Here is a 19841-nt window from a genome sequence, read left to right as displayed (position 1 = left end):
TGTATATAAACTAAATTCTCCAGAGTGATGCACCTTCCCTAGCCACCACATATTAGTATGTGCATTGTATTAGTCTAAGGTGAAGTCCATAAAAAGAATTTGGGTAAGGGAAAGAACAACAAACTGGACAAAAAAATAACAGCACTCAAGCGTAGCAAGAAATTCACTTAACGTGAATAACAAAACTCCATGAAAGGAGGAAGAGGCTCACTAGAACCGCAGGTGTGGAAACACACAAAGCCTGGCTTTCAGACCCCATCCAGTGATTTGCTCACAGCATCTGAAAGCTCCATAACATGAAATTATTTTCTTCCCACACAGCCCGCTGACTGCATATGCAAGCATAACACCTTCACACAAAATGATGGCATGAAATCTTTAATTATTTGAAAAGCAAAACTCACCAATCCAGGACTCAATCTTTCAGCCCACCCCCCAAACGCCTACCACCTGCCTATCAGTGAGGAAGAGACCACTGCTCGGAAACAGCGCAGAGGAGGAGACCCCTGAAAAACGAGAGATCTGCGGTGTGGCTGATGACTCTCCAATGCCAACTGCCAAGAGGACTGATGTTGGGAGAGCTCGTTAGGGCTCACTTTTGAGAACCAAGCTACTTACGTAGATACCTAAACCAAAACTAATGAAACCTTACTGAATTTGTGCGCTCCCAAAATAAAAACAACATAAACTCGAGTTTTAGTACCGAAGTTTCACAACCTCTAGTATTAACAGAAGCAAGAATTTAATAAACTAGAACTTTTCCCTTCATCGCTAATTATTCTCTTCGTGCTGCCAACTACACACCAGCCACCACCAGAGTCTTGCTAATGCCATTCTTATTTAACAGTTAGTTTCAAATACAATTTAGAAGAATTACGTGGCAATAACTGCTGTTACATAAGCCTTATGTAACTGAAAATGTCTGTATAGTCAATAAATTAATTTAGGGCTGAAACCTAAAATCAAAGGAAAAAAGGCTAACAGAGAGGGTCTGAACATAATCTTACTTCTCTGGATTGTCAGGAAACTTTATCCGCAGCTCCTGGTTTTTGTAAGATCTCTTCTCAAAGGTGAGAATCATCTTCTTCACTGAACTTTCATCCAAAGGTTCTTCCTAAACAAATTGGAAAGGGCAGAAAACAGAGCTTAGGATGGCTGGAACGATTACCCAGCAAAACACGAAAGAGTGGGTACAGTGACGTGGTGAGACTGCAGTCGGGCCCAGACCCTTCAGGAACAAACAGCAACCCCTGGAAGTCTCACTGCAGAAAGCTGCCAAAAAACTCAGACACCATTGCTATTCCCTTATTGATTTACTCCAACTCTGAACCGAGCAAGCTCCCCAGAGCAAAACCTTGTCAGTCGGGTTTTTATAAACCAGGGGTTTACCAACAGAAGGTTCTTTGGAAAAGAACCAGAAGAGCTTCCCTGCACTTTCTGAAACTAAGTATCAGTGAAAAAAACCCACAGTTTTGCAATGGCTCATCTTTCTTGAGCTGTTCTTTTACACCTGTTATTACCTGGCACCATCAGTGCAATTGAGGCTTTTTGCTTCTGACATAATCTGCATTAGCAGTTTATGCCCATGGACGGTTTCTTTTCATAAGTCCATTGTGCTATTTCTTTTCGTAGGTCTACATATAACTGCCCTGAGTTTATGTTCTTTTGTATTTTCCTCACTTGGATAAGCTTTCACTTCTATTTTAAAGTCTTTTTCTAAAGGAAAAAAAAAATAATCAATATTTTACTCGAGTAATTTCTTTTTATTTTTTTAAGTTCTTCTAAGGTGTTTCTCAGTTGGCATTATACATTTACTGCACAGCAGTAATATAACTTTAGTTACCTCCCTGACACCTACAAACACGATTCTGTTATTTTGTTTGTTTCATTATTTTAATGCACTTCTTTTATTAAAACACTGATGATGCAGATTTTCCCGTGTAACCTCTTCCCTCTCCTCTATTTGCCTATGTTACAATCACTGTTAAAGAGAAGTTCTCAAAACAAAAAACAAACCAGACCCCTTCACATCTTAAGCCAAGTTTTGTGTCCCATCTCCTGTTCAGGATTAAATCAAGAGTTGCTTCTGATGTTGAAGATTCTTTGGTTAGCGACTCTAAGCAGCAATCTTGTACAAGATAGAAAATTTCTATTTCTTCAGCAAACTCCATTACAATAATAACACCAGTCCAAGTCTTCCATTATTATTGGATTTCCTACGTTCTCAGGCCCAACCTGTTTTAGCACCATCCCACTCATGTCACCATCCCACTCATGTTCAGGTAATCAATACTACAGTGCCCAAACCACATTCTTCCTGCAATGGGATTTCAATCCACAAAGATACTGTCACACATGCTGACACTGCTTCCCTCTATTTCATTTGACTCTTTGCTTTCTCTAACATACATCACTACAATATCTCCATTTGTATCTTGTATTTAATTTGAATTCAGTATTACAGTGTCCTGCAAATTAGCTTCTTTCCATCAAATTTACTGGTACAAAGTACATTTTGATGGCACTTACATTAACTGCATTCCAAGATAATAAACAAGAGGTTTTGGTTCTAAAGAAACCTTGGACTTCCAGCCCTTAAAATGTCTGGATGGGAGAACTGCACTTGACAAAGACGAGGGACTTGTACACTGCAGGAATCCACAAGACTCTAGCCAGTCAAGAGGACTTTTAGCCACATCCATTCGTCCTCACTGGAGCTCAAATGCTACAAAAATCCTGCATTATCCTTCTCCACTATCAGCAACAACTGTAATGGCAATAGCTCAACATCAAAAAACCAAGGGAGATTTTCAGAGACGAATGCTAGCAATGCTGTATACAAAGGACAATGATATTTTACAAACCTACATGATTCTGCAGTGGTGAATATTGCTTGTTTTTTTTATCAAACAGGACACAGACAGCAGGAAGCAAATATCTTCTAGATTTATACCAATCCATGTGTCACATTTATAAAGTGATCTTTTCCCTAGCCCTTGGCAGAAAGGCCAATGCTGCATTGGATTTCTGTCTCCAAGGCTTGAAATCATTTTCCCTTGACAGCTGCTATCCCCCTCCTCTGACCCAAGACCTTTCTTGTATAGAAGAATGTTTGTTTATTTGCTGCTGCTGCTGTACAGCTACAAAGAGGGGGAGAGTGGCAGAAGCTGCATGGCTAGGGGTACTGATGAGAACAATAGTTAGGAAACTGGTTAGAATACAGAAACTATTTCCTAAAAATATATTTTAGGAGGTGATTTGGGTATTCCCAGCCTAAAACAGAGATTAGGCTTGAAAGCTTCCCCTTCCCCCTCCCTTTTGCCCCCCTCCTTTAAACCTTCAGAGGATATCTTTGAGAAGTCCTGTTTGAAAATAATGAATACCCCGCAGGGCAGGAAAGTAAAACCATAACCTTAAGCTGTACGAGGCATGTGAAAAATCACCAGCTAGTGTCATCATCTACATGGTAAGAAATGGAAGTCACAGAGAAGTGATTTAGTGTTTGCTTATTTCCCACCACCTCCCCTTTCCCACTGGATACTAGTGATTTACTTCCTCCTCTTCCTCTTCTCCATCCCTCTCAATTATCTGAAGAAGTTTCTTCTTCTCATCATCAGTTTCTTCCAGCGCAACAGACTCCTCTTCCCTGTGACGACTGTGCTCTCGTGCACTAGCTTGTTTCCGACGTGCTTTGATTTCTTCTTCCTCTTCATCACGGGGTCTTTTTGTCCCTCTGTTAGGCTAAAGTCAGAGAAATAAGGTGAATGAATACAAGTCTTTTGTGACCCTTGCAAACCAAAATACCAGTATTACAAGACATACTGAGGAAATTCTTACAAGTTGTTTAAAAAATTTGCTTACACAACGCTTAACAACTCTGAAAACTAGGAAGGAAATTAATTTAGTGAAGTGGAACGTCACATGAGTAGATGAATGGCTCTGCCAAGAGCTATGTCAACATCCTACCTTGTTTGATCTATGAACATGACTCATGGGAAAATATCGTCATAGGCAGCAAAGACTAGTATTGCAACAATAAGAAGTGGCCAAACCAAACTGTTCAATGTCTGTACAGCTGACCATCTTAATGATCAGGAATCAGCTAAGTCAGCTGAGACAACCTCATGTTTTACAGACAGAAGACCAATATGCTCAAGCAGGTAGCAGTGAAAGATAATTTTTTACCCACCTAGTATATGAGATTATATTGAATTCTTGTGTCAATCCTAATTCACCTTGACTTCACCCATCCTTCTGTCGAAAGTTTGCTGACACTTGAATGCAGAATCGGAACCTAATTCAGAGTACGCAGGACAGGAGTACTGTTGCTTGCTGCAATTCTGCAGGGGCTTGGCACCAGATTAAGTGGTGCCCGTGCTTTTACAGTTTGCTTGGAACAACCTATTATTTTATTCCACAATTTCTGTTTAATTGTCAAAAATAAACGTAATTTGCCAGGGACAAGAAAAAGTCCATTAACCCTCATCCCATGTTTTAATTTAGGCAAAAAGCATATGAATGCATTTGCAATAGAAGGAAAAACTCTCCCTTCAAAAACCATAAGGATATTAAATTTGGTCTCTCTTTTTTTTTGAAGGACAACCAAGCTGGAACAGAAGTACTCCATGCACTATAACTACAGGAAAACAAAGTTTAATTCTTTACTATTTAAAAGGAGCCTGTGTGTTAAGAACAATGAAAACAATAAGAAAAATATTTTTACTTTCTATCACTGCTCAAGTTGCCTGGTAGATGATTTCATAACCCCATTAGGTCTAACATTTGTCCAGCCTATTTCACAAAACATTTTCTGGCAGGAAGACCCCACTCTTCTGCTCTGTGGGACCCTTTGTCTAAAAGCATAAAAGTCACATCATGCTTTCATGAACATAAGGCCTGCTTTTTAACTGAGAAACGGATTCTTTTCAGTTTTGATTCAAAGAAAGATGCAGAGGGAATAGATGACACTGTCATGCTCCTGCCAGGCCCAGCACAAGTGCAGGCATCAAGGTAGGAACTTCCAGCTCCCTAGCAGGTTGGGAACTCATGGGCCCCAGAGGGCAATAAATCTTTCAGCCAATCCTGCTACGATTCCGATGACGATGCACATGCTGCAGACCAGCTACGACTGCTTCTATGCACAACCCAGTCTACAGATTTATTGCAATATAAATGAAAAACCAGCAAATAAAAGCTCTGCTCTCAAGAAAACTCTGCTTTCAGGAGAGATGTAAAAGGAAAAAAAAAAAAAACACAACAAAACAACCCAAACCAAAAGAGGACCACCCCGAAAAGCACTTGAAGTATTAATTATAATGAGAAGCAAACTGCACAGCAGACTGACCAAGATCACATTGTTTTCAGGGTTACAATGTTGTCCACTTCGAGGAAGATGCAGAATCAAGTTTCCCAGACAACATATTAGCACAAATCAAAGCTCTAGACACTTGCTCCCAGCTAGACCTATTCAAACTCTGTTATCTATCTCCTTTCTCCCTACATCTTCTCTGCTGTTTCCATTATGGATGGTACATTCCTGACTTAAAACTCTTCTAAAGTGCTCCCATGCACTTTTAAAGCAGTTACTCAGCTCATAATTCAATAGCCATAAAGTAGAAGCATACCTGGAAATTCTTTGAAATGAAAAATCTATTTGCTTGGAGGGTTTTGTGGGTTGGGATTTTTTTGTTGTTGTTGTTGGGGGTTTTTTAAAGCAGATTCCTATTACTTATCTTCTAGGTACATTAAAATATAATTTCACATAGATCCATTTGGAAACAAATGTGTCATTGTCAACAACCAATAATTCAAACCCTCCCCAAGCAATCAGCAAACCAATAAAGAAAAGAAAAAGAAAAAAAGGTGCTCTTCTAAATGACATCATCTAAGGAAAAAACTTCAGTAAATACATAATCCTTACTCAGTGCCCTTAATGGCACAGAGGTCTCTGACCTTCGTATGTCCTTCCACTCGCTCCTCAATAATACCCAATTCATCCTAAACCACCTTTGACAGATTAATGTTACAAACACAGATATAGGAATTAGTGACATAAAAAGTCCTGAAATTTACAGCAAAAAGCCCTGCAAGACTTGCCTTGGATGTTCCTAATTTAGGGAGTCACAATTTCATTCCTCACTCTCATTTCTAAACATTAAAAAAGGAACAAAAACCTCAATGAGACTGCAGCTGTAATGAGGGACCAAGGGACACGGTGGTTTGTCAGATGCAAAGTAATGTACCATGGGAAGAGACTATATCACCAGAACAAAATCTAAATTAAAACTCCATCGTGAAACCAGCCCCATTTCCTCCGAGTACACAATCCTTAGTATCAGAATTTACACCCTGTTTCAATCTCAATTATTTTATCCTTTTTTGTATTTATTCATTGTTGGGGGGGAGGAATCTTCTATAATACATAACAGAAATCATTATGATAAATTATGGAAGTGCCCTGCATGCAATTATTAATGCTGCCAACATATTGGCAATAGACAGTAACTGAATTCCCGGGCAAACGCTATTAAGCAGGCATTAAGGTTTTTCCTTTTGTTATTGATGTTACGCAAAACCTTACTAAGAATATTGCAGTTTTCCAGCCAGCACTATTAAAACTAAGAAATCAAGGCATAAGTGAAACACCTGGGTTTCTGCTCATTTTACAAGAGATGCACAGTCATGAACAACTGATTTAAGGCAAGCATTAGCTTCTGTTCGTTGATTTTCATCTTTGGTTTGCATTTGTATTTTCTGAAGGACTGTTACCAACCAACAAGAATTAAGCAAGTACATTGTTGCACTGAAACTGGTGCGTTTTGCTAAGCAAACACATATATTTTGTCTAAACACATTTATTTAAATAATTTCATAGCTTCACACACATCTACACAAGTTTTGCCTTTCTGGTAGAAAAGGGAAAGTTAATCGCTTGATAAATAAAATGTGGGGTTTTTTACTCAGTTGTGCTAAGGTGCATTTGGCAAGAAGATGGAATTCATTAGAAAATGCACAAGAAAAGCATTTTTAAATTGTTTTGTTAGTTAAGCTTAATTTTGTTCCCATTGAATGCAGTGCATTCACAGTAATTTATTCTGAACACATTTTCATTTAAATCTAACACTGATATCACTACACAAATAACAACAAATACAAAAGGGTTTTTAAAAAGCTGACATTTATAAAATACAATAAAGTAAACAAAAGCTGGTGATTGGTAAAGGCGGAATTATCTTTCTGTTTCTCTTCTAGTCTTTAGCTGTACTTGCTTTGGATGTTCACTGACATATCCTAACCTGTTACAGCCTGGGTCCCAGGCTTCGGGTGGCAGACCTCCTCCAGAAATACACACCAGACACGGGTCATCGTTTGTGCACAGACACGTAACACAGAGCCTGCCCCTTGGTCCGGGCAGCAAAAACAACAAGCACCCGCCTTCTGTGCTGTAAAGGTGAGAGAAATGACATCCTAAATTGAAGAACAATGATCTGCCCAGGGCCCCTGCCTGGTCTCCCTCAAAGCAGTGATTGCACATTAGTATCAGGATTAAGTATCCCACAGAATCTAAAAACCTATTGTTTAGGCCCCTGATCGCTTCCAGCCTTCTCCAAACATCAGGAAGGTTTACAGAAGTCTCAGTAATGGAGTTTCGTATTACTAAGACATCTGCTTTGTAAGTAACCTTGTTACTGTGAAGCTTAGAAATTATTTGTTAATGAAATCTGAAATAAATCTTCATAAGTGATGCAGCTTCTTTTGTGACCGCATCTCAGCCGGCTGCCGCCTGCTCAGAAGAGCCACTGCAGAAAAGCTACGCATTAGCTGTCAATTTAGGACTCCTGAAAGCAAGGTCCAAATCTCCAGAGGTATCTTCACTAACTTCTTAATTTGGTTTCCAACATTTGTGATAAACCAGGCTACTATCAATCTTACTTTCCGTTGTTTTTTCTTCCTGAAGCACAACACTTCTAAATGGCGCAGGATGAGCATTAAAAACTGGAAGAACTGGCACCAGGAAAATCCGGAAATCTCAGGAAGTCCCAAGAGCTCCAAAATCATACAAACTGAGGCAAATGAAACGGAAGATGGGCACGGTACCTACATGCATACAGATTATTACTTTCAGAGAGAATGAACCCCTGTCCCAGACTTGCTCACGAGGAGCGTGGCCATCGGGACCCCTGCGGGGAGGTGCGCAGGGCAGGGATCTTCCTTCACAGACTTCTACACATGCCCCTGTTCAGTGGCCAAAGGTAAAACATCAAAAAGTAAACTAAAGATTCACTTGCGACCCCATTAGGGTACCAACACAAGTTCTGTAGCATGGGACCTGTATTCCCCAGCAGCTGAGCCGGTGACAGCTCCTCGCTTTAACCCGCAGGCAGGACAAGAGCTACCAGGTTAATAAGGCTGTAAGTCGCCAATGACCTGCTCGGCTGAGCTGCCTCTGCCATTAGATGCATCCGCTGCATTGCAAATTTACAGTAAATTATCTATACCAGCAGCAGAAATTATGATGTGCCTCCACTGATACGTGGAGATCCATCCCACTACAAACTGCACTCAACCCATTCAAACAACGAGGAGATCACCCAGCTCGGTGAAGTCAGACTTCATCCCATTATTTACTGCTTCTTCTGTTATTCAATTTTACTAATATTCCATTAAAAAATTAGCAATTTGTAATGATCACTCACAGTGGTGAAATCTGCATTTAATGAGAATTAAAATAATCTCCCTTATTCCCTCCCAAGACAATTGAAAGAGATCTCTGAAAAGAACCGGAGTTGGCTTTGTCCCCTTAATTACCCTCCGTAACCGGAGGCCAGACACAGAGGATCTGGGCACAGTCTTTCTGGGCAGAACAGCAGCAATATTTAATCATCAGTTTAGACCATCTGCAACTGTTTTGCAGCAACACATAAAGTTTATGGATTCCTGAGCTTTGTATAAACTGCCAGGTGCTGTTTAATTGTATTTTTTGTTACAAGAGGTTCCTTTTCCCACTCTGACAGACACTTGGTGCTGAATTGGTGGCACAGTGCCCGGAATCTTCCATGCCAAGTTTGGCAGTGAGGGAGAACATCTTCTTGATTAAGCAAGGGCACAGATTAGGCATTTAGAGGAGACAAATTCAAAATAATGTAAGAGAAAAGCAATTATTTTGGGTTGTGCTGAGGGAAGCTGAGAAGACCGACTCATTTTCAGCAAGAGATTAAAATCAGACAGCAGAGGTGTACACCACCCATCATCCAGCCCACCCGTCTGACAGCTGGTGCCACCCCTGCACCCAGGATGAATGAGGAGATCTTGAGCCAGCCTGCTGCTCAGCCCAATGCAGGAAACCTCCCAGACCCGTGCTCAAGTTAACCTTACAACTCCAGACAGAAAACTGGAGCAGGTGAGGGGCTGTTGTAGCAGCCAGCCTCCTCCCAGGGGCAGCAGCCTGTCAGCTGGGTACAGCAGGCAGCCTGGAGCAACACTAAGTCAATTTATCTGCCACGCACAAGTCAGCGTCCTCTCTGTGGCACAGGCACAACAGAAGTCTGATTATTCTGAATTTTATTCATTCAGTGGACAAGAATGTACATTTCTAAAAATTATACAGGAGGGCACCTGCTTCGCCTGTCTCTGAGAGCCGTGGCAGACGCCCGACCCACGCAGGCTGGGAGGCAGCGAAACCTGTTGTTTCCAACTTTTTTTTCTACCTTTCAGCCAGAATTGCCCTCACAGAAGGGAATCTCATTTTCTCAGAATCAGAGCTATTTATCTGCCTTCTGCTCCTCCCCTCCTTTCACCTGTATTCACCATTGTACCTAATTCTGGAGGTCTGCATTCAGTGATACTGAAATCCAACACTTACTCTGAAGCATTATCTCATCTACTGACAGAAGAATCATCTGTATTCAGGTGAGAGACCAGAAGAGCACAGAGCCAGGACAAACCCTTCAGGAACAATTTCAGTAGTTGGTTGAAAGCTGCAGAATGGTTTGTCCCACAGCTAGGAATAATTTCAGCAGCAAGAAATGAAATTAAAATTTAAATACCCAGCAGCTAAGCAGCATTTCTTTACCTCTAGCCCCCACAGAATACAGCCCCACGTTGTCATAAGCAATTACCCACAATGCCATATAGAAAGCTCATCCAACAGAAAGCTGTACAAAATCAAAGTGATCAAAGCAAAGTGGATGCACACTTTCCTCCAGAGCAGAAGGGAATCCTGTGGACTTCAAATTTCAGAAAAAGAGAAAAACCAACAAACAAAAACTCAAACTAGAACCTGGTTAAAAAATTACAACAAACAGAAGTTCAGCGCAGGTTTACCGTTCTGTGCCTTAGGTATAAATCGCATTACTTTTCTGTGCCTTAGGTATAAATTGCATCACAGAACAAGTACAGGACAGCATCATTAACCATAACTGAGGCGGAGAAGACCAAAGAACTAAAGGAACATGAGAAATGATCATTCTAATTTGTTATTGAAAAATCACAGAAAAATGGTAGGCAGAGAAATACAGAAGTAGGGCAGGTCTCAGAACGGCAGGACTATGCCATCAGCACCACACAAATGGATGAAGTAGGAAGGATGTTAGAGACAGACAGAGCAATCCACAGAAGAAAACATCCTGGAGCTGAATCAAGTAGGAATCTAGTGGAGTTCTCAGAGAAAGGCTATTCTTACAGCCATACTCCAGAGTATTTTGATGCCACTGGGAAAAGAAGAAGGCAAATTTCTCAAACCCAAAGGTAACTTTCCCTGTGCATCCCAAAATAACACATTCTGAAAGTACAGACATGTCCTGAACAGCAGGATGCTCTTTTTGCCTCTGAACACTTGTGGTGCCTCCACAGACTAATGCATAAGAGGATGGCACATAGGAAGGAGTTCCATAAAGAATCCTGTGTTCTGAATTAAGTAGATCTTGTCATGTAACTCCCACACTCAATTACTTTCAAGGTAGATAACGTCTTAGAGTGCTTTTCTTACCCACTGATTCAGCAGGGAAACACCACTGCTGCAGCTTGCCTAAGTAACAAGCCAATGCTACTGCGTGCACAAATCACAGCGGAAGCATCAAACATTACTGCAAACCAGCGCTCTCGTTCCCCAATCCACAGGGGAACACGCCAAATCCACTCTCCTGAAAATAAATACACGATTAACCGCATCTGCTTATAAACTGACCTCCAAACGACGAATAAGCAACAATCACATGCCAAGAGGAGAAAAACGCTCACAAGATAAAAGGAAACTTTCATAAGACGGGAAACTTTTTCAGAATACTTTGGTAAAAATCAAATTAAATGGGTTTTGTCATAAAACAGGTAGAAAAAAAAGAACGAGACCGCAAGCCACGCAACAAGCACAGGCTTTGCTGTGGGAACAGCGAAGACACCAAACCGTGCCGGTCTGTGGGAGACACGGCATCAGCAGACCCCCCCGGTAACCGGCTCCCACTGGGGCACCGCTTCTCGAAGCGGGGGGAGGGGGGGGGCAGGGGCCCCCAAAACCCCGCGACACAGTAACCGGGTGCCCCGAGAGCGCACCGGGCGCGGCTGGGCAAGCTCTGCGCGGCGGCCCGTCCCAGGCCCGCGGCCGGAGCTGCAGCGGCACCGGGCCGGGGGCTGCCGCGCCAGCGGGGCTCCGGGGCTCGGCCTCTGCCACCCCCCAGCACGGCCCGGCCTGGGCCGCGCTCGTCCCTCCCCGGCGGGGCGGCAGCGAAGGGCCGGGGCTGCTCCCCGCGCACCCAGCGCTCCCACCTGACGGGCCCACGCCACCGCCGGCTCCGCTCGGTGCCCCCCCCACGGCCCCGGGAGCCGCCGCGGGGCCGCTCACCTGGTAGCTGAGCAGCTCCCCCACGTCCATGGCACCGACCGGGCCCCGCCACCGGGAAACTGTCGCCAACGACCGGGGCCGCGCGACACCGTGCCGTAAGGCAGAGAGCGCAGGCGAGCCAGGAGGGCGCCACTCTGCCGGAAAGCGAGGCGGGAGGGCCGCTGACGGAAAGCGAGAGGCGCCACACTGCCGCAAAGCAGCCCCCGGGAGGCTTGAGAACGGGAGGGGGCCGGGCAGCCCCGCCGCGGCGTGGGTGAGGGGTGGGCGGCAGCCGCGTCCCGTGGGCCGGGCCGGCCCCGGGGGCCACCCCACAGCCCCAGCGGCTCAGGGGGCCCCGGGGGCTGGACCCTGCTCTGCCCCCGGCCCGGCCACCGCGGCCCTGGGCCGCCCCCGAGACCTCCCGCCCCCTCCCACGGCGGGCTCGGCCTGCTGCGTCGGCCTGGTCGGGGGAGCTGCTGGGCCGGAGCGAAACGTGACCGACTGATACCGAGGGAGACGGGGGGGGAGAGTGGCAAAGCGTGCTGCCTGCTGCAGAACAGCGAGAGGGCGAGCCCCCTCCGGGGTGCCAGGGCCCCCCCACGAGCCCTCGGAGACCCTCCCTGCCCCCAGCCGCAGCCCCGCGGGGCGGCCGTGCCCCGTGGGGGGAGCAGGGCGAGCGCCTGGTGCCCCCGGTGAAGCGGGACCTTGGGTCCCGTCGGCAGCTGTGCCACCGGAGCCGGGCGCTGCGTGGGGCCGGGGCTGCCGTCACCCCGGGGTGGGGGAGTGGGGTGTCCCGGGGGAGCGGGGTGTCCCAGCGGAGCCCCCCCAGGAGCTGACCCTCACCGCTGCGGAGCAGAGGCACCGAAAACCAGTGGTTTCTTTTGACACGTTTTCCGTAACCTTCTGCGGATCCTTCCCGGGGCTGAGGCTGGCTTGGAAATGCAGGAGGCTGTTGCCAGCATGTATTGACAACACAATTCTATTTATATACAGCATCATTAACCGCTGTCACCTTGAAAACAGGCCAATAACTGAGCACTGAATGCAGCAGGAGGGGACGTGACAGTCCCTCTGTTTGCTGAGGTCGTGACAAATAGTTCTGTAATTCAACAAGATGCAGAACAACAGACAGATAGAGGCATTTTTCAATTTAACAAATATGAATAATTAGAAGAGAGTCAGCTTGGCCAAAATCTTATTGAACTTATTTCAACTATGCTTTAAAAAACAGTTTCGAGCTAAAATAATTTTTCATAACATAATGATCATAGCTATTATGCAGTTATCTCAGTAGGAGTGTGGTTTGAGAACACTCACGAAATTAAAAATATATATAATGGTTTCAAAGAAGTCCCTCACATCCCCCGTTGTTTCACTAAAATATAGGAGATATCAGTCATGACAAAATTAACTCAACAAATCTGCATCTTAAAGACGAGATAAATAGAAGATAATTATTGGATCAGCTGGCTTTCCTTTATTGGGCGTTCAGATAATTCACCAGCTGTGAAACCAGAACATTTGCAGTCACACCAAGAGTACTGACACATACTTGGGGACATGATACAGCTATTGGGAAGCCTGACCAGCGACGGCAATAAAAGCAACGAGCAGTTGTAAAACACATGAAGTGCAGCGGGAGATAAGAACTGACCCTCCATCTACAGATGGAAACACCGGGCACCACGATCGCACCCACGGCGTGGAGCCAGGAGACCCAGCGGCAGGAGCTGGTGTGCAGCGCTGGCATGGGGGGGCACGGCACAACCACGCCGCCGGCTCACAAGCCGCAAACACCCCTTTATCGGTACTTTGATTTGGGGGGGGGCTGCCGGCCTCGGTGTGCGGCAGGCAGAGCGACAGCAGCCCTGGGACACCGAGGGTTTGCTGGCAGCATCGGTGTGCAAACGCAGACAGGGAAATGCGCCCAGCACTGGGTGGGGGTGTTGGGGGAGGGCAAAGGAAATAATCTTCAAATCGGAGAAAAGAAACATGAACACAGCTTGCGAGGCCGGCACCTCCCGCCTGAAGCTTCTCCTCATTAGACAAAGGGATGGAAAATGGTCGATTCCCTTCCCTGGAAGGACCGTGAGGCCAGGGGGGACATTCAGAAAAACAAAGTCAGGAATTTGAGAATTGGCTGCTGGGTTAACTGGCTTAAATATAACTTGATAGCCAGGAATCTATAGCCTCGTGGGAAAGGCACAAAAGCTCAGATGCCGTTTCTCACCCTGACGGCTGGAAATCCAGCAGAGGCACGGCCCACCACCCCACACCTGCGAAAGCAAATCAATTGTGAAAGCACCAGCACTGAAAGGAATGAATGCAGACCAGAGGCTGGGCACCAGCACCTCCTGTCCCTTCTGCCACGCGGGGAGGACAGTCGAAGCCCCTGGGATGTGGCTGGGGACGTAGCCGGAGCACCGGCTATGGCAGGGCTTGGCAGGCGGCAGCACAGGAGGCGGATGGCAGCGGAGAGCGGGCAGGAGCCCCATGGATCCGCCGAGCCGTCGTGCTGCCGTGGGAAGGGTCCCGGCCCACGCACCCCTCGTCCCCAGGCTGTCCTTAAAGCCCTGCTCTATCTGCAAACAACATCCAGAAGTAACCTGCAAAGGCTTTCCCTTTGCTGTGAAGTTTTTGCCCAGCGCTGCGAGCCCTGGGGGTGCTGAGTGAGAGGAAGGCAGCGTGGGGAACCGCAGAGCGCAGCACCATACAGTTGTCTTTGAAACAGCCACCAGCTCCTGCCGTGCCCCCTCCTGTCCCCGTGCTCTGCTGGCCTCATCACACTCCGAAACGGCCGTATTGCTGCCCAGGAAACCCAATTCCCACTAAGCTGCTGCAGGGCAGGATTCAATAACAGAGAGGTTTTATCCAATAAGGGGAGTTGGAGCACGGGGACAAAATATTGACTTAAAAAGCAAAACCAAGAGCAAAATCAAAGTATAAAAAAAGCCCTCAAGGAAATGAAAGGATGGGGACCAGCCGGTCGCCCTGGGTGGTGGGCTCTGCTTGAGGCCCGCACCAGCCTCTCCCGGGGAGCTGCGGGAAGGGGCTGGAGGCTCTGGACAGGCTGGAGCAAACCCTGCAACTTAGCTAGGTCAGGAGAGCGAGGACCCTAGCAGAAGCCGGCTCCACATCCCCAGGCACCCACCCTCGGCAGGGGCCAGGGCATCGCCGGTGCCCTCGGGGCTGACCGTGTCCCTGCAGCCCCAGGACTGCCCGGCCGGAGGTGATGGGACCTACAGCACATTTCCCCACTCCCTCGGGGACACCCCCAGGGGTCCAGGGTGTCTCAGGACAGCCCAAACCGGACCTTTCCCGACCCCTTTCCCCTAACCACGCCAGCACAAACAGGCACAGAGGGCTGGTGGCGGCTCAGCTGGCACCACGGTGTCCCTGGCTGTGGCTCTGGCCCTGGGGACAGGCACGGAGGAGCCGGGACCCAGCAGCCACTGGTGATGGGGAGAAGCTGCAGCTGGCAGCATGGCACGAGTGCCGGTATGGAAACAACGGTTCCGGTTCCTCGGCTCAGCACGGCAGGGCAGTGGGGGGATGCTCAGCACCGCAGCTGGGAGCGGTGGCGGGAGGAGGGGGCAAGGAGGAGAATCCCGGTTTAATTTTATTCTGAGTTCAGGTTTCAATCCAGATGCCTCAAGATCTAATTCCGAATAAATAATTGTACTGAGTAACCCTGGTCCCCCGGTGATTAACTAAACACACTGAGGCTCGCTGAAATTGAATTAGTGGTGTGCACTCAGCCGTTATTACCCTCCCCACGTCATGAATATTAATGAGGGGTTATTAAGAAATGTAAATGATGCCTCAGGGGGTTGGGAGCACAGGGGGGTGCAGGGCGGTGTGGGCTGATACGACAAACCATTAGGAAAACAGCCTGATTGAAGCCACTTTTTAATTATGTCAGATCTCGCTCTTTCTTGGGTGCAGCAGTGTTTCCGGATGCTTTCGTTTTTATTAAAATGAGAAAAAGGGAACAAGTTATAGCTGGAATGTAAAATGAGCATTTGCAAAGCGGAAAAGCTGCAGCCACCGAGCACCCTGGCAGCGGAGGGTGGCAGCAGGGCCCTGCCCGCAGCTGCCTGCACCCCACGGGCTCCCCACTGGGGAGCCACCAGTCTGGGCCAGCTCCCAGCCGGGCTCCCCCGCGCTGCTGGCACGGAGAGGGGGACGCCGGCACTCCCGCAGCACCCGCACCCCAGCCTCGGGGGCTCCCGCAACCGACGGCTGTTCCCCCCCGCCGCAGCCCCGCTCCCTGCAGCCCCTTCCCTCCCAGTTCAGCATCGCTGGCCAGGAAAGAGTGGCTGTGATAAAACTCATGCATTTTAACAGGTTCTTGCAGGCGCTCCCCGCGCCGCCGAATAAAAGCTGACAGGTGCAGCTGAGTTAATCAGAGTGGATAATGGAGGGAAAGAAAGAAATCTCAGACCAAATTGCTGCAGAAATCATGAGCCGGGGCTCAAAACTATCCAATTAAACTGGGATGAAGCTTAAAGGGGAAGACGGCCATTCTCCAAGCCCAGCATCCCACTGAAGCAGGAGAAAGGGAATGGCTGCAGAGCCCCCCGTCCCCCCGTGGGAGGGCAGGGGGCTGCCGAGCGCGGAGGAGCCCCCATCCCGCGGGAGGGATGTGCTACCGGGGCCGTGCTGGGTGTCTGGGTCCGGCCAGCACTGCCACATTGGCGGTTTGCTTGTAAAACAAAGCAGGCCTGGGGCTCTTCTTCCAGAGCGCGACGTTGGATCAAACGCTTTGTTGGGGCGATGAGCACGGCACATGCCCAGCCCCGGTTCTGCCATGGCCGCCATCCTGCCACGCCAATGCCAGCTCGCCTCCGTGGCTGTCTGTGACCTGCCCGCAGCGAGCACCGAACCCATCCCCTGAATGGCTTGGGGAGGGCTGGGCTATCAGACGAGTTAAAAAATGTGCGTTTAATGTGGTCGAGGCCCATTACTGTGGCCAGTAGAAATCTGCCAGCATTACTGCGGCGTTATCACAGATAGATCGGATGGCCTGGGATGGGAGCACGCACGGGAGTTTGTTAGTATTCAGGTCTCTCCACACTGATAGCTTCATAACGCCAGGCTTGCCTCTTAATTGCACCCGTAAGCGTTGAAATTACCGAAGGGTAAAATGCAAATGGGCTGTAACCTTTCCAGAGCTCACCCCCGCACTCCGTGCCGAAAGGGAGGTGCCTGCATTTCTTTCCCTTTTTCTTAATTGCTAAGGGAGCTGCCAGGCGATTCCCTCCCAAGGCCCCAGCAGGGAGAGGAGAGACCCTTCTCCAGGGTCGCATGCCGGTTCCACCAAGCTGGAGGCAGCGGAGACACCGGGACGGCCCCGGGAGCTGCCTCCCACCCTGGGATGACTGCGATGCCTGCTCCAGCCCCACGGCACAGCACCATGGCCGGCCGAGCCGGGGCTGCGAGGGCCAGGCACTCCGGTGACAGAGCAGAGCGCGGAGCAAAACTTGCAGCCTTTGCCCTCCCTCTCTGGTGCCGCCTTCCCAGCCCAAAGGGGTTTGGTGCAATGCCTGCCATGGCTCCTGGCCAGGGTCCCGGGGTGCTGGGTCCTGGAGTGCTGGGTCCCAGGGTGTGGGGTGCCGGGGTGCCAGGGCAGAGCACTTGCCGAGCCGGCCAGCACCACAGGGGCCGGGAGGTGCAGGTGCTGGCGGGAGAAGCCAGCTGTGGCATTAAGGTTAATGAGATTTTCATGAACCTGCCGATTCGTTTGGCGGGCAGGCGGGGGGGGGGGGGGGTGGGACCTCGCTAATTAAAAGGAGCTGACCTGTGAAATCAGGCTGTGAGAGGCTGGGGTGAGCAGAGGAGAGGGTGGGCAGGGGGGAAAGCAGGGGAAGATGTGCAAGGGGTGAGGGTGGCCAGTGCCTGCGAGCCCCGGTGGGGTGGCCATGGCCATGGCCAGACTGCTCCCTCCTTCCCGCCCGCTCCGGTGCTGCTCGCTGTCCCAGCACAGCTGGAGCATCTGTGCCAGAGCGGCACCTTATTTATGGCTCTGCTTCCCCGAGTTAAACTCCACAAAGTGTGACAATCAAAATTAAAGATTTCTCCAGAAAGGCAGCCTGGGGGGAAATCACTGCGGAGGCCGACAGAGATTTCCCAACAGTGACTTTTAAATTAAAGGGGAAAAAAATTCCTTTAATTTGGTGGCGTGCTTGGGATGCAGCTCACTGGGCACGTTATTATCCAGCTCAGCAAATGCTCCCAGAATTCACTTGCACTCCAAATTGCCGATCCCTCTGCGCAAGGCAGCGTGTCCCCACCTGTGCCAGCGTCCACCAGCACCGGGGGCCTGCGGCACAGCCCGGCAGGCGGTGAGCGGGGCTGGGACCAGGCTGTGCCCCGCCACCCCAGAGTCGAGCCCTGGTGGGTGCCCCCTCCCCACGGCCTGTCCCAGCTCCCAGACGGTGGTGAATGGCCAGATTCTGCTCCTGCACAGGACGAGCCCAGCCCCCAGCCAGCACAGCCGTGCTCCGGGACCCCCACGCCGGCACAGCCGATTCCCATTCCTGCTCCCAGCCCCTCCTGGTATTTAGTGCTGCAAATCCGGATCGGTCAGGGCTGGGCATATCGGCACCGCTGGGCGCGCGTGTGTCTGCCTGCCCGTGGCTCACCCGCTGAATCCCCGCCGGTGCTGTTGGCCCCTAATAAGGGGCTGGGGCAGTTGGGGGGAACCCGACGTTTTAAGACTTTCTTTCCAAGCAGAGCATGAGCTCTTCAATGCTGCTGAAAGCGAGACCCTGCCTGCAGCCCTGGCCCAGGCGCCGGCTCTGCCGGGGCCTCCTGCACCGTGTGGTGAGGACGGTGGCTGCTCCAGCATCCCCATGACACTGCCACACACAGTGTGCCCAACCACCGGGGCAGCCGGCACGGTCCCTTCCCAAATGCAGGGCTGACTCGGGTGCTCACCCCAGAGCCCCAGGAGCCTCCACAGACCCACCGTGTCGGCACGTCCGCGGGGCCACGGGTGTGCAGCTTTGCCAGCTGGATTGCACACTGGACCCAAAGCACCAGCAGACACCGTCACTGTCAAAGCCTCCTCGTTGGGATCGGAGGTACCCGCACACCCGAGATGCACCTCGCCCTGCTCTGCCATGCCACACCGCGGCACAGGGAGCACCGTGGCACAGCAAGGCACCACGGCACAGTGAAGCACTGGGGCACAGTGAAGCACCGCGGCACAGCAAAGCACCAGGGCATGGTGAGCACTGCAGCGCAGAAAAGCACCGCGGCAGAGCAAAGCACTGGGGCACGGTGAGTGCCGGGGCACAGCGAAGCACCAGGGCACGGTGAGCACAGCGGCATGGCGAAGCACCGTGGCTCTGTGCCACTCCAGGGTGCTGCAGGGACACGGCACTGCCCAGTGTCCCCACAGGGATGCCCCGAGGCCTTTCCTGTGCCCCACGGATAGGGACACAGCTCCTGCCTCCCACTTAACCCTGGGCACCTGCCAGTGGCTCCCACCTGGCTTGGGTGGGGGGCACGGCAACAGGGTTTTACTGCCCGAGCCGGAGAAGCTGCCGCTTGTCCCCGGCGTAGGAGCTACCCAAGGCGACAGGGGCTGGCAGCACGGGGCTGGCCCTGCCCGGCTGGGGTGCGGAGCTGCGGGGGGCGCGGGGGGCACAGGCAGCCCCAGACCTGCCTGTCCTGGCACAGCTCTTCCCCTTCCTCTCCCCCCGCCTTCAAGATGAAGCAATGAAATTATTTTTCTACTTGAGTAGTTTTCAATTTAGATTAAGAAAAATCTGTGCTCCGTTAGCGACGTTGCAGTAAATCACGAGCAAGCGGCACTCCGCAGCTGACAGCCCGATCGCTTATCGGCTGCAAACCTTTTTTCAAGTTGACAGGCTCCAAGTGTGACATTGAGCGAGGGCAGCGGCAGCTTGGCAGGCACGGCGCGCGGGGAGGCGGACCCCCACCCGGCACGCTCCCCGGGGCACCGTGGCTCAGCCGTGGCTGCGGGCAGCACACAAAGCAGGCAGGCAGTCCCAGGCAG

General features: G+C 49.8%; 1 protein-coding gene across 2 annotated transcripts in view; it reads right to left on the bottom strand.

The window, feature by feature from the left end:
- The window catches only part of CTNNBL1 (catenin beta like 1), a 56439-nt gene extending 44461 nt beyond the window's left edge, over nt 1-11978 (bottom strand). The window contains exons 1-3 of one of the 2 annotated variants that reach the window (XM_052782957.1): nt 11837-11978; nt 3553-3741; nt 1008-1114 (exon numbers count right to left, since the gene is read on the bottom strand). In XM_052782957.1, the coding sequence (XP_052638917.1) occupies nt 1008-1114; nt 3553-3741; nt 11837-11866 (326 nt within the window). In that variant the 5' untranslated portion in view covers nt 11867-11978. Of the gene's footprint in view, nt 1-211; nt 281-1007; nt 1115-3552; nt 3742-11836 lie in introns of those variants that run through there. The other variant, XM_052782966.1, reaches the window with a different exon arrangement.
- Nucleotides 11979-19841: the final 7863 nt, after the last annotated feature.

Source organism: Harpia harpyja, chromosome 1, assembly GCF_026419915.1.
Source record: "Harpia harpyja isolate bHarHar1 chromosome 1, bHarHar1 primary haplotype, whole genome shotgun sequence".
NCBI lineage: Eukaryota > Metazoa > Chordata > Aves > Accipitriformes > Accipitridae > Harpia > Harpia harpyja.
Note: the sequence above shows the minus strand (reverse complement) of the source record. Positions and strands in the feature narration are given on the sequence as shown.